The following is a 23234-nucleotide window of genomic DNA, read 5'->3' on the forward strand; positions in this document are numbered from 1 at the left end:
TCGAGTCTCCACTGCTGCCGCCCCTCGCAGCGCCCCAGGGCCTCAGCCTGAGCCACCTCAAATCCTGTCCTCTGACTGACCTCGGCCACTCCCAGGCATACTCGTTGGCCTCATCTTCCCCCTAAGGCCACCAAAGACAGTGCCACCATCCACTCACTGGTACCATAGTGCCCCAGGCCCTCCTCTGCTGGCTTTGGGCTCCCGGGAGGTAGAGAGGGGAAGGACCCGGAGCCAGCCCACTTCCCGTGGAGTCCACGCCCGTGTCCCACTTGTCCTGATGAGGCTTTGCCAGTGCTTTAGGTGTGTCGTCTCTTGTACGCTTTGTGATCCCCGCAGTCGAACAGAGGAGTGAACCTGTGAGGTCACACAGGCAGAGCCCCCCTCCTACCTCGCGGACCCACCACTACCCACTGGCTCTTGAGCTGCCCTCCGGAGCTGCCTCCCTCCGTGACCTCACTTTGCACGTTGTGCTTAGCTTACACTGTCACTCCATGGGAGGGTTCTTCATAGGTCACCAGTGAGTCGTTACTAAATTTAATGGACATTTCATGTCCTCGTCTTCCTCAGTTCTAATACAGACCTCTCTTGCTTTTCCTTCTGCCTTCCAGGGCCCTTCTGTCTCTGCCAGCTTATTCTCTGAAGACAATTCAGTATTGCCAGTCCCCAGGCCAGTCGTGATTTCCCTAAGCACTCACCTTGCCTCTGGTTTCCCAGGTAGTGTGCCTCGCCCAGCACCTGCCTCTGAGGCCCAGCCCCAAGGCAGTGACTGCCTTCCCCTCCCCCTACTTGTCTCTCCAAGGCCATCCCTGCACAGAAGCCCCCTCCTGCATCCTCCTCACCCCCTCCAGCTTGGGAGGTGTGTAGACTCAGCTTCCAGTCCCCATTGCCAGCACGCTGGTCTAAGCTACTGCCGTCTTATCTCAGCAGTTCTCCCGTCCGTTGTGACCCCCATGTGGTAGTCCAAGGGTCCCCCCCACCAGAGGCAGTGGGGGTGGCTGTGGTCATGGTCTAGGTGAGAAAGGAAGATGGCTTAAACAAAGGTGGAAACAGTAGATGACCCAGTGGAGAGTATTGGGGTATGGGGATGGAATGTGGGGAGGGAGGTTCTGTGAGGGCACTGAGGCTTGTTGGGGGAGCGTTGGTTTTGGACTGTGATTGATACCAAATAGGCAGCGGGATATTTGGGTTGGAGGTAATAGGCCTGACAATGAGGTGCATGTAGGTGGGTAAACTGTAGATGGGGGTGTAGGAACTGCCAAGGTGGGGGGAGCATAACAAGCGGTAGGCAGAGAAGGAAAGGCTGCAAAGGAAAGGGACGAGGTCAGAGACAGGCTGGGTGGGGGTCTTGCTGAGGAGACTGGGGAGAATAGCTCTCCAGCCACACATTAAGAGGAGAATAAGCGGTGGCCCAGATTGGGCTGCAGGGTCTTGGGTGGCCTTGAGGGGAGCAGTTTCCCTCAGGCTACGGGGAAGGAGCTGACCTGCAGAGGTCCTAGGGTGGGGTGGTGAGAACAATGGCAGCTGCTGCACCTTAACTTTGGACCAAGAGATGTGGTTCTCCTCTTAACTGAATAGTTATTTCTAGGTTGGCTATAGCGAGAGGGGTGGGGTGTAGGCTAGTCCTGCCGCTTCGACCCCCCTGAGCACTAGGATCGTATTTGGGAAACTGCTCATGTGTCCAGCTGCATCTGCAGAGCTGAAGCCAGGGTTGCTGTGGGGCTTTGGCCTCTGCCTTCTTCCTCGTGGCCTATCACCGTGGACCTGCACCCCACACCACAGGACGGGACAGGCCAGAAGCTCCTTCATCACCATCATCTGTTGCTGGTGACCAGCTCGGTTTGATCAGAACTAACTCACCTGGACTCGCCAACTCTTGCTACACGGCCTTAAGGGGGGTGTGGGTGACCATGAGTAGGTACACGGTTAACATGAAGTATTTTTCAAAATTTGCTTTTTATTTACATTTGTTTAAGTCAATTACATGCATGTTTTATTTTTTAAACGAGTAATTAGCAAAAAATGCATTAAAATTTTAAAATAGCAATTAAATATACAAAAATATAGCTTACAAAAAACTGCGAATGTTTAAAAATATTCTGCTGCAGAATTCTTAGTGTACAAACACGTCTATGAAACCTGAGGCTCAGCATTTCATAAACCTTTTTTTGAGGGAGTTATATAATACCTAGTGAATGAACCCCAAAGGGCTAAACTATAAGAACTAAACTACCCATATTCCTGTCAAGAGACCCAGAGACAGTTATCAGGAAGACGGGGGTCACTAGAAGGGACTTTGTAACACTTGCCCCACCTGCTTACTGGCTGTAGTGGAGCCGGGAGGGGCTGGTGTGCAGCTGGCCCAAGGCGCAGATCCTCCGGGCTCATCCTGGCACAGAGCTGCAAGGAGCTTCATCAAAGTACAAACAAGTCCCTTGACACTGGTGGGGCCCACTTTCTAGGTACATGTCCCTGGAGCAGGCAGGGTGTTGTCCCTGACCTTGTAACCGCAGAAGTGAGCACTGGATTGGTAGGCAAAGAGTGCTGATGCTTGGTCTAAAAGTGGAGTGAAACTGCATCTTGGAGCAACTTGGGCTCTAAAACAGCTGGGAAAATGACAGATGAACAAGCTTTTTCTTTTACTCAAATGGAAGCACATTAATCTTATCTATACTAAAGAACCACGGCCCAGTATTTGCTAGGTACCTCCAAATTTCACCTGAATTTTATCCATAGTGAATTTAGACCTGTTCATCTCCTTTACTGAAATTGTAACAGCTAACATGAAAGACACTAACTCAGGGCCAGAGATTTATCAAGTGACAGATGGGAGTTTCACATAAAATTCCTTTTCAAGTTTCAGGTCAGGGGCCCAGGTTGTAATCCTGGGGAACCCCTGGGCTGCTGCTCTGGGTGGCAGGACCCTGGGGAGGTGGGTGAGGACGGGGAGGCATGAGTCTGCCACTCAGGGCCACCTGAAGAAAGCAACTTTAACTTTGGGCAAAAATGAACTCCAAGTATCTTTTAAAGATAGGGTGATTTTAGTCATTGAATGGAGAGTGTTGGGCTACAAGAACATTCTGTGGAAAGCATTTTCTTTGCGTGTGCATAGAGTGGGAGGGAAAGGAGACCGATCCGTGAACATCTGTCCATTCTGAGGCCACCTACTTAGCGACATCTGAGCCATCTGCCCAGGATTGATGTCTCAGCAGTCAGTTGCTGCTGCTCAAACTCCCCTCAAAAACGTGCGCTCACCTAAGAGTAAGACAGTTGTCGCCAGACATCACTGCTGGACAGGCTTCCCGTGGGACTTGCCAAGGTGGGGGTGGAGGGCAGCTTGTCTGGGCCACTGCAAAGACTGCTGGACCTGGACAAGAGGCCCGCACTGCTGTTCTGGCTACACAGCAGAGCCTGCTTGTGAGTGTCCAGTCACATCAGGAAGAGTGGGAACTGGTTGTGCTGCATTATCTGGACATGTGGAAGGGGGCCGGGGCGGGGGGGGGATTGCAGTTTCTTATTTGTATAGAAAAACAATTCCAGTGTGCTGCAATCAATAAACATGCCTTATTCAAAAGGAATGTGATTGCAAAATCATCCCCCAATTCTGGGCTCACCTTTTACAGATAGTCTGACTTCTGGTATTGCTCTTCCCACGTGAAGAGGAATACTCCTTGAATACAGTTCTCTAGTATCACATGAGTTAAAGAGGAGAAACACACGTGTGTGTATTTGCTTGTATATGCATAAAGGACCTCTGGAAGGACGCACAAGGAACAAAAGTGGGTGCTCAAGGGGCGAGAAGCTGGGCTTGCTGGAGGTCAGGGATGAAAGGAAGACTGATTTGTGAACCATTGATGGGATTACCTGTTCAAAATTTAAAAGGCATGTTCAGCAGTGAACAACAAATAGGGGAGCACTATGGGCAAAGGCAGGTGGAGGTGACTAGAAAAGATGGAGACGGAACCAGCAGACCTGGGACAACAGAGGAGCCCCACATGACCTGTATGACGTTACCCAGCAGCAGCTCCCATGACCCCCAGGCCTGTCACCTGCCAGGCTCTGGACGTGGCGAATCCTCACATGAGCCAGTAAGACACCATTACAATCCCTGGGTGGCAGATAAGGAAACAGACTGAGAGGTTAACTGGCAGAAAGGCACATGGCTGATGAATGGCAAAGGGGGTGGTTCAAATCCCTCTGAGCACTTTTCTGTTCAGAGCTCTGGGGATGCTTCCCAGTGTGCGTTTCATAATACCCAGAAACTGTCTCAGAAAAGGAATCAACAACGGTCATTATGAGGAGCTTAGCAGAGCGGGATCAGGCCATGGAAATGACAGACTTTGGAGGCTGTGGAAAGGGGCAGGGCCTGAGGTCATTCCTCTGATGGATCCGAGGAGCCTGGCATTGGGGAAAAGGCTCTTCATTCGTCAAGATGTGAAGAACAGGCTATCTGGCAATGCTGTATCCATCAGCCCAGATTTCCGTATGGGCCACCTGGTCCCATCTGGCTATTTCTGTCTTGTCCTGCTTCCAGGGACAAGCCTAACCAAATCACACTGTGGCAAAGAAAAGTGGCAGATGACAGCCAAGATTCAAGCCAGCCTGGATTTATTCCATTTCTAAAGCCAGCTGAATTCAGTTGTGCCCCTGGCAGCAACTAGATAATGATTCAGCCACCAGGGGAATCCAGTTGGGGCTGAGTTCTGCTCCACTAACCCACGCACACAAATAACACCCCATCTTGGAGCTGCTTAAGATGCATTAAGACAAAGGAGCACAATCACCATGTCATAGCCAGTGGCCCAAGGGCAGATCAGAGTCCCCACACATCTACAGATGAACAAAAGGTCACTGACAACTCTTGGAGATAGAGGTGGACAGGGCAGCCTCACAGGCATGAGGCCAAGAGTATTACAAGGTCCTTGACTCATTCTTTAAAAAAAAGTCCAGATGGAAATACAACCTTGTCTGTCACAAAAACTGATTTTAATCAGAACGAAAGGAAGATGTAAATGAAAGCCCAGCCATACGCAGTTACAGCAGTGCTGCACAGGAGTCCTGGAGGAGGACGCAGATGGGGGCAAATGCATTCAGGCTGTGTTGCTGAGCTGCAGGAACTGCTGCCAAGTGACACTGCCATGCTGCAGAACCAGACCAGGAAAGGAGGTGACCACGAGCAGAGTGGGCACTCAGCACTCCAGCCTCCAGCCCCAACTAGTGGAAGAGCTGCATTTTAAGCAGCCCTCCACATTCACAAGTGTTGAGGTCATGTTAGTGGCACCTCACGGGGCACAGCAGATCCACTGGTGCCCAGAGGAGAGTGCACAGCTCTCTCAAGGTTTCCTCCACAGGCCGAACTATCTGGGCTCTGAGCCTCTGGTCCAGTGCACCAACCACCTCAACGTGTCTTTAGCTGTCACAGAATGAAATCAATGAATCTACCTCCCCACAAACACAGGGACTCGGTGAGACGGTCTCCTTGAGACAGACACACAGGGACAGAAAAAGGCTGTAATCCTACAAAGACTGAGTCAAAGCAATTTGCAAAACAGAACACAAGCATTCTTCCTTTGTTGGGAAAAATTCCGATTTGAACACCAAAATGACAAGATGACATTTGTCCCAAGGCCATTCCATGGAAAATGGTGGGTGTTGGTCATCAATGAGGCTAGTTCAGAAGCAAGCCTACTTCTGACATTGGTCACTGAAAACATTTCACTGTAAACTGGGTGCTTTGCAGCATTCAACTCTATTGTGCTACAGACAGCGCGCAGAAACGAGGGTGAGCAGGAATGCACAAACAGTTCTGTCCATGTGTACCAAACGGCTGAGGCTTTCATATAAAAATATTCCACACTTTCCTTGCCGTTTAAGAAGCAGTCCAGTTGGCATACCACGAATAGGTCACACATAGGAAACAGCCAATTCTGACCAACTGGATTTGTAATTTTCCAAACTGGATTCTGCCCAGCACTTTTCTAGGCTAATGGGAATTTTCCTCATCATCTGACCCCAGCCGCCTGAGCCAAGGACAGGTTCCCTCTCCCATTCTAAGATGGTAGAGGCTGGATTCCAGAAAAAAATTCCTGGAGACATGCCATGAACAGCATAGCAACGCTTCCCCCATCCTCTCTCCATACCACGTGGACTATTTCCAATGAGAAATGGCCCCACTCACACCTGTGCGATGGAGCAGAGGTAACACTGTCGACAACCCCTCCCTGTAACGGAAGGAGGTGGAGAACAGGGACATGGAAAAGAACTTTCTTTCTGACCCAGTGCTGCTTCACACAGCTAATCTATGCAATCTTCATGAATCCTACCAGACTCGGAGTCATTTCTAAAAAAGTTGGACAGAAAGAGCCAAAGACTAGCATGCATTTCTCTCTTATAAAGACACTTTCAATTAGTTCTCGCAAGTCTGAATACTGAGGCACACACCAAGGAGTGAACAGCCCTGCAGGAGCTTCCTGAAACTATTTACAATTTCAAGTGGATCCCTGCCTAAAGAATTACATAGGGATCTTATTTCGGATGCTTTAAATTGTTAAAAAGTCAATGACAGGCATTTTCTCTGAAGTAGAAACAGAGATGGGGTAAGAGAGAGAACACTGGGAAGGAAGGAGAGGAGAGGCAAGGAGTCAGCATTGTCCTTTGTCTCGGGGGCCAGGAGCCCCGGCCATTCTCAGCTGTCTGAGGTCTCAGTGGCTCCTTACTCTGGCAGTGGGCCAAGACCAGCAGCTACCCTGGAACCACACTATGTGGGGATGTGGACAGCACCCCAAGGCCCCCTGGATCACACGGGGACAGCATGGGCTCAGAGGCCCACCCCCTGCTGGGGCTCCTGAGGGCTGGAGGCTTGGCTGTGACTCACTGGTGAGGTGGAGAGAGGAAGTGGGGAGCATAAGAGGAAATGGCTTCTGACCAGGCTTTTCCAAGTACATCTAATGGTTTTAGGTTAGATGATTTGATAAGCAAGTGTTGTGAAACGGAGAAGCAGTGATGAGGGGCACTGCTGCTCTGTTGTAACCAAAGCCCTTGAGTTCCAAGATGGCCTTATCAAGGGAACGTAACGTGAAAAGCTTTGTTGGCACTGCCTCACCAACCACTGCCAACTAGTCATGCTTCGGCTGAGGTAACTGCTGGTTTGACTTGGCTCAGGGGCTGCCGGGAGGGTCTGCTGCTGCTAAGGCATGCACAGTCTGCATAGAAGCTCGTGTCGGGGGGGGGGGGGGGGGTAGGGGGAGGGGGGGTCAGGGGTGGCTTTAAAGACCTGCCCTCAGTTCCCATCCCTAACACTTTTGTTTCTCTTCCCTTCTGCTGGAGAAAGATTCACCTTGACAAGGGAGACAGCGTGTAATGGAGTCAGCAAGACTCTCATGAAGTTTCTTGAACCAAACCCGCAGGCTCCTTCAACTCCTCTTCTCTTGACATGGGGTAGTGTCAGCGTGCTTTGGTTGTCACAAGACCCAGAAGTCTGGGTTCTCAGCTTAGCTGGCCCAAGAGTTCTTCATGAGGCAAAGGTAGAGCAGCCAAACACAGAGACCACGTGTGCCTCCTGCCCCCACGCAGACGTGGGATCCTGCAACAGTGTGATCCTTGTGGGGAACTATACAATGTTCTCTGCCCCAGGCAGGGGCCCCTGTGGGGGTCCACGGTCCTGCTTACTGTGCAACTGGGCCAGCTGCAGAACCGGCATGTTGCACAGTGGACACACTTTCCGAACCTCCAGCCACTTAATAAGGCACCTGCAGAATGAGACAGCACAGAAGGGAAGACATCAGCCCCACGCTCAGGGCACCCCTGCACACACGCCTCGCATGCTGAACACGTGTTGCCCAGAGCCGGGTGGTGTGAATAGCCAGGTCCTGAGGCTCCATGACTCAGTGGAGAATGCACTTCATTCTCGGGGGGAACCAGAGCCTCCAGTCTTCCAAAAGGTGACAGTAAGAAGCTACAGTCAGCATGCTATACCCTCATCATCTGCGGCTTCTTAAAGAAGGAAGTACACTGAGGAGGGTGGTGGGAAGTAGGAGAAATAAAATTTTCTGATAGAAATACAGAACACGTAAAATTGCGAGAGGGGGGAATATGAATGTGTCTGCACGAAAGGAGAGCCACCCCCACACTACTGTTTACATTCAGACTTATTTATAGTGATTTAAAATAACTGTGGTTTTGATTAAGTTTTTAAGAATGGAAGCTCTCATTGGAAAGTTCCAGTAAGTAGCTGTTTAGAGCTTGGGCTCCAAGGAGGTGTGGGCTCATCTGGCTCTCTGCCCAAAGTCCTGCCATGGTGGTCACGGTCCACCACTGGATCCCGCCCGATGTCATGTACACACACCTGTCCCACCCTGTAGGGTGCTTTCTGCCTTACAGACCAATCGCGAAGCCATCAAGCTTGTCTGGCACTGTACCAAACCCATTAGTTGGTCGATGTGCCACAAACTCAGGTCCCCTTAAATAATACCACACCAATACTCACTTTCTGTGGAAGGCATGCTTACATGGACAAATCCCCAACTCATCTCTAGGCTTGAAGTCTTCTAGACACACTGCACAGAGCTGAAAGATAAATTCACAGATGAGGCAAAGTGTCTGCCAAGTGCTCTCCCAGGCCACAAAGTCAAGTGCAGACCCCTGAGGCCCAGCCATGGGAAGGGACTTACAATATCCCAAGTTCATTAAGTGAAAGAAACAGGTTTGAATAGGCAAGGTCTTCTGAAGAAGCGTCTCCTGCTCTTTCTGTTGCACGTCTTCAAAGATGGAGGGCAGATGGGAGAAGACAGAAAGCAAGAGGCAGCTTCCTGACTTCAGTGCGTCAGAAGAGTCTGACTTCGGTTTATTCTCTGGACACAACGTAACTTGCCTGTGGTGTGCCAAGGGGCTGACTTTCTGCAGGGGTGCTCTGGCCTCTCAGCCACACAGGCCCGGGAGGGGCTGCTCACGCCCCAGGGCAGGTCCTGGGGCTCTCCTTTCTCTGGTAAAATGCTTTTCATAGCTTCTGGGGCCCCTCACTTTGGCCTTGCCCTTCTGTCAGTGTCATATAAAAAGTTATTCATGAGTCTCTGAACTTAAACTTATGAAAATGTACAGATGGGGCCGGGATGGCTCTCTGACAGGTGGCAAAGGCCCCGTTGCTCGGAGCGAGGCCTCCTTTACACCCAGAGGCTGGGTTCCAACCACTACCTCCTGGGCACTAATCAGTGCTCAGGGACACCAAGTATCGTCACATTACCCACTTTACAGATGAGCTCAGAGCAATCACCACATTCCCTGAGGCCATGTAGTTGGTGAGTGCTGGGCCTGGCTGGGGACCCAGGTGTGTTGCACTGACGAGCTGCTGTACCACTTCTATCTGCCACCCGAAGCTTGAACTCCTCACTGCTTGCTTCCCTGGCCATCGCCAGGGATCCTGGTTCAACCATTACCACTTCTCGCCCCGACTACTGACATGGCCTCCTTGTCACTTGTTTTATAACCTATAACATGTAACCCAGTCTTCTTAGGTTATGTGACAGGACATATGGCTCTTGTCCCCTGTGGCCAGTGCTGTGAATGTTGGTCTTCCAGCACCCTTCTCTCGGGAGCTTGCAGGGCCTTGTGTACGTAGCACACAGGACCTTCCCAGGAGGAGGAGAATGGGTAAGTGTCTTACCCGACTTGGCGTTACTGCAGGAGAGACAGCAGGAGAGCAGGGAGGAGGGCAGGACAGACCGCTGGCCTTGGTTCAGACACCCACCAGCTGTGTGGCCTCTGCCATAATGATGCCTCTCAAGCTCTGTCCCTCCATTCGTAAAGTGAAGACACCACCCACCCCACCCCCGTCACAGGACTGTCGTCAGCTCAGGCTGGGGGTGCAGAGCGGAGGAGGCAGTAAGGCAGTGTAACAGCGCCAGTTGTTCTTATTCATGCTTAAATTTCGCAATGGCAGCACTATTTTCAAGCTCATTTTGCTTTCTGGAGAAAGGTTGAGAACAATTTGTGGGTAAAGATGAGAAACTAGCAGTTCCAGCCTTGGCGTGATCTCACAGATGGGCCTCAGCTGTCCATGTGTAAAGGGAGAAAGCTGTTCCCACCTCCTGGACTGTGTGAACAGGCTTCTGGCCTGAAACACCCAGCTGCCCCCCCCTCCCAGCACAGCCTTCTCCTGAAACACAGGACTGCTAGCTCTGCCCTCTGGGGAGTCAGTGCTGATCCCACCAAAGGGCAAGACGTTGGACAAGTCACTCATTTTTATTTGCTTATTTTTTCCAGGATCAAAAATTAGATTTGTAGCCTTTTCAAAACGGCGTTACTATTAGTGGTTATAATGTGCTATTATGTTATTTTCAAATAAATTCTAAAACTATAGTCACCTGAAAAAAAATAAAATAAAAATTCTGACATGTTAAGTGCTAACGGTGACCAAAAGCCAAGGGCAATCACGCAGAGAAAAGCCTCAGATCTGACTTCTTAGAAGTTCCCTGAAGGGTCAAACTAATTTTACAACTTTACAGATCATATTTCGCAAATGAGCTTTACTTTGCAGTATGTTGGCAACAGATTGTTTCTCCAGTCTGAGTTCCCATCTCTTTTTTTAAATGGAGATATAATTCACATACCATAATATTCACCAGTTACAGTGTACAATTCAGCAGTTTTCAGTATATTCAGAGTTGTGCAACCATCACTACCATCTTAATTCCAGAACATTTTCATCACCTGCGCCCAAAAGCCCATACCATAAGCAGTCACTCTCTATTCCACCTTCTCCAGTCCTTGGAAACCACTAATCAATTTTCTGTCTTGATGGATTTGTCTATTCAGGTCATTTCCAGCATGGAATGGAATCATAAAATGGTATCATATAATACGTGGTCTTTTGTGTGTGTCTGCTTTCACTTAGCATGACGCCTTCAAGGTTCATCCGTGCTGTAGCATGAATCAATGCTTCAATTTTATAGCTAAATAATATCCATTATATGGATATACCACATTTGTTTATCCATTCATCTGTTGATGGACACTGGGGCTGTTTCTGCCTTTTGGTCATTGTGAATAATGTTGCTCTAAACACTGGGGTACAAGTATCTGTTTGAGTGTTCAATTCTTTTGGGTATATATGTCTAGGAGTAGAGTTGCTACTCCAGAGTTGGTAACTCTTTAACCTTTTTGTGGAACTACTAAACTGTCTTCCAACGTGGCTGCACCATTTCATATCTCTGCAATTGTGTATGAAAGTTCCAGTTTCTCCTGCTCTTCAGCTTATTATTATTGTCTTTTTGACATAGCTATCCTTGATGGTGTGACGTTGGCATCTCATTGTGGTTTTGATTTGCATTTCCTTAATAACTAATAATGTTGTGCTTATTGGCCATTTGTATATCTTCTTTGGAGAACCGTGTATTCAAATCCTTTGCCTGTATTTTAGTTGGGTTATTTTGCTTTTTATTATTGAATAGCAAGAATTCTTTATATATTCTAGACACAAATCCCTTATCAGATAGCCAACTGATTTTGACAAAGGTGCAAAAATATTTCAGTGGAGAAGGACAGCTTTTTTAACAAATTGTAGTGGAGCAATTGAACATCCATAGGCATCAAAAACATGATTCTTGCCAGCAGCCACTGTGAGCGGCTGGCATCCTGCAAGGGCTGCCATGAGCTGCTGTGAGCGGCTGGCCGATAACTGGCGACCGACTGCCTCAGCCAGGGGAGCACAAGGCTCCTAATACCAGCATGGGCCCTGGAGCTGCGTCCTACACGACTAGACTGAGAAACAACAGCTTGAACCAGAGTGTGTGTGTGCGGGGTGGGAGGCGGAAGAAGGAGGGGGAAGCATATGATTCCTAAAGCATAAGCAACCAAAGAAAAAAACTGATGAATTGGACTTCATCAGATTTAAAAACTTTTGTCCTGCAAAAGACCGTTAGAGTGAAAAGACTAGGGTAAAATATTTGCATGTATTTTTATTTTATAGGCTTTTTACTGAGTGGTAAGAGTTCTTTATATATTCTGGATACTAGACTCTTATCAGATACAAGATTTGCAAATATTTTCTCCCTGTGGGTTGTCTTGATAATGTTCTTTGAAGCACAAAAGTTTTTAATTTTGATGAAGTACAATTTATTTTTTTTTCTTTGGTTGCTTATCTGTTAGGTGTCATGGCTAAGAAACCATTGTCTAATCCAAGTCCATAAAGATTTATATCTATGTTTACTTCTAAGAGTTTCGTAATTTTATTTTTTTATTTTTTTGTTTGTTTACGTAAAAAGTGTAAAGATGAAACTGAGACTGAAGTGAGTTCTCCAGGTTGTCACAGCTAGAAGGTGGAAGAGCTGGGACTCCAATGTACATTGTTTCCACACTTTATATCTTTCCCCTGTGCTACCATGTTCCACACTATTTGATGTACTCTTGGGAGGAGGCTGATTGGCTGTCATGGTGTGGCCTTCTCTCTGCAGGATCCCTTTGTGTTTCCACAGAGCTCTGAGGTCAGACCACTCAGCGGAGCCTCCAGAATCTCTTTTTCAGACTCCAGCCCACCTTGGCTCAATATCTGGCAGTCTTCGGATGTTCACCAGGCTTAGGGCTCCTGGGAAAATTGGAGTTGCTAAGATACCCAGAAGTGAAGCCCAGTGTGAACATGCAAACCAAGGATGGCCCATAGGCCCCACATCCAGCTCATACCCTGGCTGCAGGTGAAGGGGCGGGAGAGGGAGTCTCAGAAGCAGAAATTTTCTCAGAGCAGGACTGAAACAAAGCATTACCCTTTTTCATTGTGAACAGTACATGGCTGATGTGTGCACTGAGACTGTTCTCTATACTGGGAGGAGTTTTGTTTTTGTTTTTGTTTTTAGTTTTCATTACAGAAAATTTCAAACATATACAAAAGTAGAAAAAATAGTATAATAAACTCCTATCTATATGCCTTTATCATGCAATTTCAATAACCATATTTGCCAGTGTTGTTTCACCTATTCCTTCTCACTTGTTTCAGCCAGAATATTTTAAAATAAATTTTGTATACCATGTTATTTCAATTTCACCCACAAATGCTTCAGAATGCAAGTCGAACTGATGTGGACAATCTTTTTTTTGTTTTGTTTCTTTTTTGCATAACCACCATTCTATTACGCACCTAACAAAAGTTACAGTAATTCCCTGATATCATCTAATACTCAATCTATAGTAAAATTTCTCTGATTATCTAAAAAAAAAAACAAACTTTTAAAACTTTTTACTATGCAAATTTCAAAAATACAAGTCAAGCAAATAGTATAATGAGCCTCTATATAACCATCAATCAACTTCCACAATTATTAGCGCCACCCAATTGTCGTCTATGCCTTCCATTCCCCCACATTTTTGCTCTTCTGCTGAATTATTTTAAGCACATCTCAAACACTGTCCTTTTATCCACACATATTTCAATACATAAATGTCAAAATAAGTACTTTTAATAAAAATAGCCACAGTGCTATTATCATACTGAAAAGGGTTCCTGAATCCAATTCCAGTGTGTAAGGTAGGGTGGGAGGCTTCCCACACACACAATACCAAGCAATCCTCAAGACATATGCAGGGTATCCAAGAATTCAACTCAATTTTGACACTAGCTGGAACTGGCATTAGATTCCCCAGGCTAAGGGTTTAGTCTTGTAGACAGCTCCCTCCCTTTGGATTTCAGGTGCCAGTCACAGCCCAGGTTGTCACTGTGCTTCTGCTCAAGCAGTGGCTACAAATTGGAGGTTCCAATACCCGCCTCGCTGGATTTGACTAATTTGCTAAAATGGCTCCTAGAACCCAGGAAAACCAATTTACTCACTCCATTACCGATTTATTACAAAGGGTATTAAGGGATACAAATCACTGGCTGGATGGAGATACACAGGGCAAGGTATGTGGGAAGACGCACAGAGCGTTATGTCCTCTCTGGCCACGCCACTCGCCCAGCACCTCCATGTGATAACCAACACAGAAGCCTTCTGAACCCTCCAGTTTTATAATTTTAGGTGTTATATTTAGGTCTTTGATCCATTTTGTATATGGTGTGAAGCACGGCTTCAACTTCATTCTTTTGCATGTGGTTATCTAGTTATCCCAGCACCATTTGTTGAACAGACTGACTACTCTTTCCCCATGGAATTGCCTTGGCACCCAAAATCAACTGACCAGGGCTGGCCCAGTGGCTCAGGTGGTTGGAGCGCCGTGCTGCCGTGCGCTGCTGTGAGCAGCTGACCCACTGCCTCAGCCAGGGGTAGCACAAGTCTCATTATACCACCATGGGCCAGGGAGCTGCGTCCTACACAACTAGACTGAGAAACAATGGCTTGAACTAGAGTGGGGGAGAGCGGGAGGTGGAAGAAGAGGGTAAAAAAATCAACTGACCATAAATGTCTGGGTTTACTTCTGAACTCTCAATTCTATTCTATTGATCTGTATGTCTATCCATCTGCCAGTCTTAATTAAGACTGTCTTGGGGCGGCCGGTTAGCTCAGTTGGTTAGAGCGCGGTGCTCTTAACAACACGTTGAGGGTTTGATCCCCACATGGGCCACTGTGAGCTGCGCCCTCCACAACTAGATTGAAACAACGACTTGACTTGTTGTAGCTTTGTGGAAAGTCATGAAATTGGGACGTGTGTAGCCTTCAACTCTGTTATTCTTTTTCAAGATTGTTTTTCGCTATTCTGGGGTCCTTTGCACTTCTATGTGAATTTTTAGGATCTGCTCAGCAATTTCTACCAAAAAAAAAAAAAAGGCAGCTGTGATTTTGATAGAGATTGTGTTGATTCTGTAAATATTTTGGGGAATACTGCCCTCTTAACAATAGTAAGTCTTCCAAACCATGAACATGGAATGTCTTTCCATTTATTTAGGTCTTTTGTAGTTTTCAGCGTACAAGTCTGAACTTCCTACGGAACACAGGGCAGAGCAAGGCTACAGTGTGCCTGCCACATGATTTCTCACCCACTACCTGCCTGACGTGGGAAAATGACCTAAAGATGGCTCTTCCTGGTTCTTGTGCAGCCAGGATCCCAGCTGCTGCTGAGATGCAGAGGGGAGCAGGTCTTCCTTTCTTTTCTATACATACACGCAATGCTGATGGAAGGAAGGATGGATCCAATTTGTTCCTTCTTGTTCAAATTTAGAAGCTATGTGGATGGCTATACCACTGCACTATGGATGTGGCCTCAGAGTTCTGCTATGCACGTTCTGACTGGCACATGTGGCAATAGCAGGTGGATGAGGCCTTCTCTGGTTGGGTAGAAGGATAGAAAGAGTGTAATGCAGGAAAAAGATCTGCAGAAATAGTGGCTGAAAACTTTCCAAGCTTGGGGAAAGACAAACCTACATATTTGTGAAGTTGAGTAAAAACCAAACACGATGAACCCAAAGAAATCCATGCCTAGACATCATAACAAATAGTTAAAAACTTAAAGACAAAGAAAATATCTGGAAAGTAGCCAGAGGAAAATAATGCATTACTGATAGGAGATCAGTTAATTTCTCATCAGAAAACCGTGGAAGTCAGAAGGAAGTGGTACAAGATTTTAAAAGTGCTGAAAGAAAAGAATTGTCAACCCAGAGTTCTATATCCAACAAAAATATCCTTCAGAAATGAAGGTGAAATAAAGATATTCTTAGATGAAGAAAGCAAACGAACAGAATTCATAGCCAGCAGATCTGCTCTAAGAGAATTGCTAAAGGAAGGTGATCAGACAGAAGGAATATGACATAGGAAGGGAACTTGCACCACTGGGAATGGTAAATATCTGGATAAACATAACAGACTACTCTTCCTCTCCTAAATTCTTTAAAATATATCTAATGGTTAAAAGTAAAAAATGTAACACGGTCTCATGGGATTTTCAATGTATATAGATGTGATATGACAGCTACTGCGTAAAGGGGGAAGGTAAAAGGATCTATATGGATATAAGCTTCCTACTTTCCAGTTGAAGTGCTAAAAATTGATTCTAAGTATTTATTTTGTAATCCTTAAGCAACCACTAAAAAATTATACAAAAATATAGTCAAAATCACAATAGATAAAGTGGAATACTAAAAATGTTCAAATAACTGAAAAGAAGGCAGGAAAAGGGAAACAAAGACATAAAAAAGAGAGGGAAAAGCAGAAGACAATAAAATGGTAGACCTAATTTCAAACATATCAATAACTGCACTGAATGTAAATGGTCTAAACACACCAATTAAGAGACAGATTGGCAGAATGGATTAAGAAACACGACTCAACTATATGATGTCTATAAGAAAACTCATTTCAAATATAATTATATAGGTAGACTGAAAGTAATAAAAGGATGGAAAAAGACAGACCATGCATACATTAATCCAAAGAAGCTAGAGTGTGGGGCAGAAGGGTGGCTCAGTTGGTTAGAGCGTGAGCTCTAGGCAAAGGGGCTGCTGGTTTGATTCCCACATGGGCCAGTGAGCTGCACCCTCCGCAACTAGAATGAAGTCAGTGAGCTCTCGCTGAGCTCCCGGGTGGCCAGATGGCTCAGTTGGTTGGAGCGCGGGCTCTCAACCACAAGGTTTCCAGTTCGACTCCCACAAGGGATGGTGGGCTGTGCCCCCTGCAACTAGCAACGGCAACTGGACCTGGAGCTGAGCTGTGCCCTCCACAACTAAGACTGAAAGGACAACAACTTGACTTGGAAAATGTCCCGGACGTACACACTGTTCCCCAATAAAGTCCTGTTCCCCTAAAAAAAAAAAATCTCCTTAAAAAAAAAAAAAAGATTGAAAGGACAACAACTTGACTTGCATGGAGCTGATGAGTCCTGGGAAAAAAACACTACTGTTCTCCAAAAAAATGTCCTGGAAATACACACTGTTCCCCAATAAAGTCCTGTTCCCCTTCCCCAATAAAATCTTAAAAAATAAAAGAAGCTAGAATGGCTTTATTAGTATCAGACAAAAATTTCAAAGCAAAGAAAAGTACCAGGGATGAAGAGGGACATTATAAAATTCAATTCACCAAGAAGACATAAAAAGCCTAAATCTGTATGCATCTAACAACAGAGCTTCAAATAAAGCAATAAATGGAAAAACATAATGTGTTTATAAATTAGAAGACTCAACATGGTAAAGATCCCAATTTTCCCCTAACTGCTTTATAGATTTAATGCATTACTAATCAAAATCCCAGGACTTTTTTTGTTTTGTTTTTGGTATATATCGACAAGCTGATGCTAACATTTACATGAAGAGCAAAGGCACTTGACTAGCTAAAACAGTATTGGAAAAGAAGAATAAAGTTGGAGGAATCATACTACTTGATTTTAAGACTTACTATAAAGCTACAGTAATCAAGACTGAAGAGACAGGCACATAAATCAATGAATCAAAATAGAGAATCCAGAAACAGACTCACAAAAATATGGTCATTTGACTTTTGACAGAGGTGCAAAAGAAATTTAATGGAGAAAGCAACCACTTATCATAACTAGAGTGGGGACACTATCAGGAACAAATCAAAAACCAAATGCAGATGGAAAGCAGATTATAGCCTAATGCGAAGACTCTCAGGGTTCTTTTGAAAAAACCCAGATCTCACAACAACTGGGCTGTATTCCCCCATGGCAACAATTAGCTAGAACTGAGTGCTGGGAACTTCTTTGCACAGGATCTGCATGCCCCAGTGCATCATAACTTCCACGGCACCTTTCTGTTTCTCTTGACCCCCGAGACTCCATTAGATGCCATTTATTATCCCACTTGCATGGCTAGAACTAGAAATGTTTTAGAGATCTGCTTCTCTATGTCTCTATTAAAAGATGGAGGAAGAACAGAAAAACCAGGAAACCTATGGGTTTTAAGACAGGATTATTTTCATGTTTTGAAAATCTATATATATCACCCCTTAGCTTCATTTATTATGTGTTGCTTGACTCCTAAACTGGTAGAAAAAAATTTAAAAAATGATATAGTCACAGCTGTAGAGCCAACTGTCTCGGAAGCTGGGGGTGGTGCTGGTGGTGATGTCTGGGCATCTGAGTCTGCAAGGTGCCAGGAAGAAGCTATGTGATTATGCAATGCTGGACTCGCAGTGTATACTCCAGATAATAGACAGCACCCTCCTGCACAGTCTATGACTTTCTCGTTTACAGTCTCCTCTACAAGACTGCTAACTTCTTGCGAGCAGAAATTAGTATTTTATGCTTCCTTTGTGTCTCCAGGGTTTAGTATACTGTCTGACATGTTTTATATATTCAGTAATTTAAAAATTATTTAAAAATTAATGTTTACTTATTTTCCTTCTTTAAAATTAAGATCATTGCATATAAAACTAATGTCCCTTTTGACCAACGTCCCTTAATCTTTTCCCTCTCCTCTCTGTGTGATCAATGTGTCCTCAAACCCAGTAAAACACTCTGGAGTATGCATATGAACCCATGAACAATGTAGTGTTTCTTTTAGTTTACATATGTGATACAAACATTGATATCACTTTGCAACTTTCTTTTCTCAAGATCCCATTAGAGATCTTCCCAGGTTGAGTGATGTACTTATAGGTAGAGCTCCTTCCTAATTTTGCCTGCTGTGTAGTAGTAGCTCATAGTGTAACTCACTGATCAGGTCACCTTCCTTCCCTCCCTTCCCCTCTTGGTGGATTACCTTCCAGTCTATCATGTTTTATTTATTCATTACTGATGGAAATTTAGCTTGTCTCTGATTTTTCATTATTATAATTATTCACTAATAATTATACTCAAATTCCATGTACTTACATAGAACTAAATTATGTATCACTGTATAATTAGGCTACAGGAATGCACAAGGATACAACAGTTTGACAAAAAATAGTTTCATCACCAAGAAATGCAACTGGAAAGGAACAAATGAATTGTGAAAAATCCATGATGGCCTCCAGAAACAAGCTGTAGAGCAAGGTTAGGCTTTCCCAGCTATAGCTTCAAACAACAGTGGGATTAGTAGCTTGGTCAGACTCTGAAAAAATGGACTTGGTGGGTATAGCTGGGATACTAACTCTGATACATTAATACAATGCTGCAACACAATGCATGTATTCAGGATAAAGATTCTAAACTGATGGGTCAAACCAATAAGGAAGACTTCTGTTCCTGACAAACCTGGTTATTCAAAATTGCTAATGTCTGTCAGAATTTAATCTTTTCATTTATGGCCATCAAAGAAACCCTAAATAGAAAAGTGATTGCCCTTTATTACTTCATATGAATTTTGGCCATGTGCCAAAGTTAACTTTTGGGAAAAATTAAAAGTCAATCAGTAATCAACGCTTGAGTTTAATCCAAGGTTAGGTCTAAAATGCTGTTTATGAATATCAACTCTTTGATAAGAAACATGCAGAAAGAGCAAAGGAGCAGTAGATGATTTCAAAGTGTTCAATAATAATATAAACAATTTTTGTTATTAGTCAAAGAATTTCACAAACTATCTTTAAACAGACTGGCTATGTAGCTTCACGAACGTTAGACTATATGGAAAATAGATATTACAATGTACAGCTTTCCAAGTCCTTGCTTTAAAACACTAATTCAAAAGCTCAGAAAGGAGGAAGAAAAAGAGCCCTAAATTTAAAAATAAAAATTATGAACATACATAGGCAACACAAGGAATAAAATGAGAAAGAATTTTTACAGACTATGTGTCTTAAGGTGGACAACAAGTGCACACACACATTTGTGTATTTAAGTCACAAGGATGATAACACAGTGAGCACCAAACACACAGCTGCAACACCAGAAAAGTCCAAGGATTCGTATGTTCGTTCCAATTCCAACCCTCTGCCTCACCTCCCCAAACTCCCAACCCCAAGAAGTAATCACTGCTTTTTTGTGACATTGATAAGAAGGGATTCCTGGGAACATTTTCAAGTGAAAATACTGCAAATTCATTTTGAAGAGTAAAACTAACTTGTATCTGTCTCCTCCTCATACAGCATGGACAGTAAGCAACACTCCTGCTGCCATGAAATCTTAAACTGGCACCATCCCTAGTAAAAACATGAGCTATGTTACTTTCAAAGTCTTCACACAGTTGATTTTTATGTGACCTTACCCTTAAATACTCTATTACACGGATCAAAATAAATCTACTTTTTTTCAACTTCTGAAAATAAAGATGTTTAACCATACCACAGCATACCACTTCTATTAGAAAATAGCTCAAGAAGATTAAAATCATTATAAGGCAACTTACCTCATGTAAATTCAGTTCTTTTACTTTCTCTTTTAATATAACCTGTAAGACAAAAAAAAGTATGTTCTTATGCCCATTTAAACCTGTAATTAAAAAATTTTTCTCATTATATTCACAAATATTTTTCTTTTGTGTATATAACTCATTTCTCCTTATAGTCAATACTGGAGAGAACCTCTTTTACAATTTGAGACAGAACGTTTTAGCGACGTTCTTTGAACTTGAGCAATGATGCAATATTCTCCCGGAAAGCAATTTAAAAATCTCTTTGACAACAGATTAAATTTTGGGAAAAGACATTAACACGTGCCCATATGGACTAAGTGCTAATATGGGGGGGGGGGAAATAAATGAGGTTGATTGCAATATGATTTAGTAAAACATAGCACTGGCTGATGGGACTGATTGATTAGTAATTTATAAAAGGTAAAAAATATCAATCTTTTAGAAGTTTATTATACATCACTATCCTCAGAAAACTTTAGCTGTACCCAGAATTATAGGTTTAAAATTCATCCAGGTGCTGTCCCTAAACTGACTTTGTAGTGACTGGATATCAGTTAAAAGGAAAGCCAAGTGATAAGAGGGCAGATCACTATTTAAATAGAAAATTTCTGAGAATAAACAGCTTATTAGAGTTATAGTTCACCTTAAGGTGAAAAAACAAGCAAGTGAAATTTGGGGAAAGTCTCTACATTCTGAGTATCTTATATTCCTGAACCAAAAATAGTTTTGAGGGCAAAGCATATTTTCAGAAATCACAACCAGACGCTACCATCTAGCTAGGCAGGTATGTATTAAATCTCCAACTCAGTATTTTTTAAAGACAATTTTTACCATATGTCTTGTGACTTCATTAGTTCTATCAGTCATTCTCCCCCTTTAAATGGCCACCAAGGTCAATTTTACTTTCTAGTTAGTTTACGTACACATATCTTATAGGTGGTCAACGTTATGATAGAATTGAGACAACAAGATTCATTCATTTAGAAAACTAAAACGTTCCACTGTCTGGATGAATCCCACATGAGACTTACAGGGAAGAATGTGAGGTCACCTACAATACCAGTGTGGACAGCTAAGGAACTCAGTGCGCTCAGATTTCAAAAGGACACGGACAAAGGATGAACAAAAAGATATGTAATCCTAAAATGGTGAGGTGGCTCTGTAACATCGTGTCAGCAAAGTTAAAGACCCAAATAAGCTGAAGCTTGACCAAAAAAAAAAAAGAAAGCTAAGAACAACAAAAATAATTTCATGCTTAGGGCCAAAAGAAAATTTAGGTCCACTGTTTGGTATCAGTGGTAAAATGTGAGTGGATGACACATGGAAGGAAAAACAAATTTTACTTGGCCTTCAAGAAAAGCTAATTCTTTAAAGTTAATTACTTTAAAGAACTAATCAGTAAAGGAATAGTACAAAGGGGTAGGGGTTAGCAGTGATGATGCAAATATCTGGACTTCTAGTGGTGTCACATAAGCTAACATTTAAAGTACAAAAGGGGAGGAGATGATTTAACAGCTGGTCATTTCTGAGGAACTGGTATGTGTTCTAATGAAGAAATTCATTTAATGGAATCTGAACTCCATTAGGTAACAGTAACTTTAAGGATTATAAGCTACAGCATTTCTCTTTAGCAATATGCTGGCTAAAGTTCCCTTTTAAATTACATTATTGTATCAGCTGAACTTTCTATTACTCCAAATAATGCTTAAGAAAGAAGAGTACTTAAAGTGAAGTTGATACATTTTGCACTGCAAACTGGCAAGTGAAATGCTAAAACGAACAGGAGTAAATTGAGTTCTAGCTTAAAATATGAGTGGAAACCTAAGTTCTCTCTTTTTGATAAAAATCATGATCAAAGCCAATCTGAAGTAAATTTCTCACCTGTTTGTAGGCATAAAATTCTTTGTGCGCTTGATGTCTTAGCCTAAAAGACAGAAATGAACAATGCTATATTGAAATTTCCAATATAACAATTTGAAAAAAATAAAAATACCTGCTAATTTTTGGTATTAGTTTATATCATCTATGGTTTAAAATCCAGAATCTTTATCCTGGAATATACCCAAATGACATACCTGTGATCATGTTATGAGAAAAATGACCAGCGAACCATAAAATGTTATCCAAATATAAGTTCAAGTGAAATCTCATTAAAACAGTATCTCAATATAACAAATACTTTAATGAAGTCTCAGTATCGATAATCCAATATTTATGTTTCAATATTTAATATCATTTTTCTTAATTTAAGAATTTAAGTATAATATACATCTAAGAATGTACAAAAACTTTAATACAGCTAAATATTAAATACACACACACACACACGCACATACACCAGTGTAACTATCACCCAGATCAAGACTTAGAACATTTCAAGCACGCTGTAAACGACTTCTCCTAATCAATATCCACCCCTAACAGGTACCCACTATTCTGATTTCTATTATTATAGATGAACTCTGCTTATTTTTGACTTCACATAAATAGATCATTTGGTATATACTCTTTTGTGTTGGCTTCTTTCAGTCACCGATTGTGAAATTTGTCCATATTGCAGTAATTGTCTTTTTAACTGACATATAGTGTTCCATTCTATGACTATAAAACAATTTATCTATTCTATTACTGACAAATATTTAGATTACTTCCAGTTTGGGGCTATTATGAATAAAATTGCTTTACCAGTTCTTCTACATGCCTTTTAGTGGACATACAGACTCATTTCTGGTGAGTATATGCCAGGAATACAACTGCTAGTCCAAAGTGCTTGTACCAATTTCTACTCCTATGGGTAAATACGTGAGAGTTCTAGTTCCACATCTTTGCCACTGCTTGGTAGGGTCAGTTTAAAATTTCTTAGCTAACCTGGTGTGTGTTCAATGGTACCTTGTTTTGGTTTTAATTTGCACTTCCCAAATGATGTTTAGAACTCTTTCATATACTTACTGCTCATTTGGCTATCTCCTTTTAATGAAATGCCTGTTTGAGTCTTTTGCCCATTTAAAAAAATGGGTTGTCTACCTTTTTTGATTTGTAG

The 23234-nt window shown here is 43.4% G+C and overlaps 2 protein-coding genes across 3 annotated transcripts in view; one reads left to right on the forward strand and one right to left on the reverse strand.

The window, feature by feature from the left end:
* Window positions 1-2075, forward strand: part of PANK2 (pantothenate kinase 2) — a 27102-nt gene extending 25027 nt beyond the window's left edge. For both annotated transcript variants that reach the window (XR_002137519.3, XR_012491260.2), the window contains one exon: window positions 609-2075. The gene's annotated coding sequence lies outside the window, so the exon portion shown is untranslated. The remainder of the gene's footprint in view (window positions 1-608) is intronic.
* RNF24 (ring finger protein 24) overlaps window positions 1935-23234 on the reverse strand; it is a 71049-nt gene continuing 49749 nt past the window's right edge. Inside the window, exons 3-6 of the mRNA XM_074317736.2 lie at window positions 22076-22118; window positions 20189-20230; window positions 8483-8562; window positions 1935-7745 (exon numbers count right to left, since the gene is read on the reverse strand). Coding sequence (XP_074173837.1) covers window positions 7607-7745; window positions 8483-8562; window positions 20189-20230; window positions 22076-22118 — 304 coding nt within the window. The 3' untranslated portion in view covers window positions 1935-7606. The remainder of the gene's footprint in view (window positions 7746-8482; window positions 8563-20188; window positions 20231-22075; window positions 22119-23234) is intronic.

This window comes from Rhinolophus sinicus, chromosome 13 (assembly GCF_057876585.1).
Source record: "Rhinolophus sinicus isolate RSI-liver-muscle chromosome 13, RSI-T2T, whole genome shotgun sequence".
Taxonomy (NCBI): Eukaryota; Metazoa; Chordata; class Mammalia; order Chiroptera; family Rhinolophidae; genus Rhinolophus; species Rhinolophus sinicus.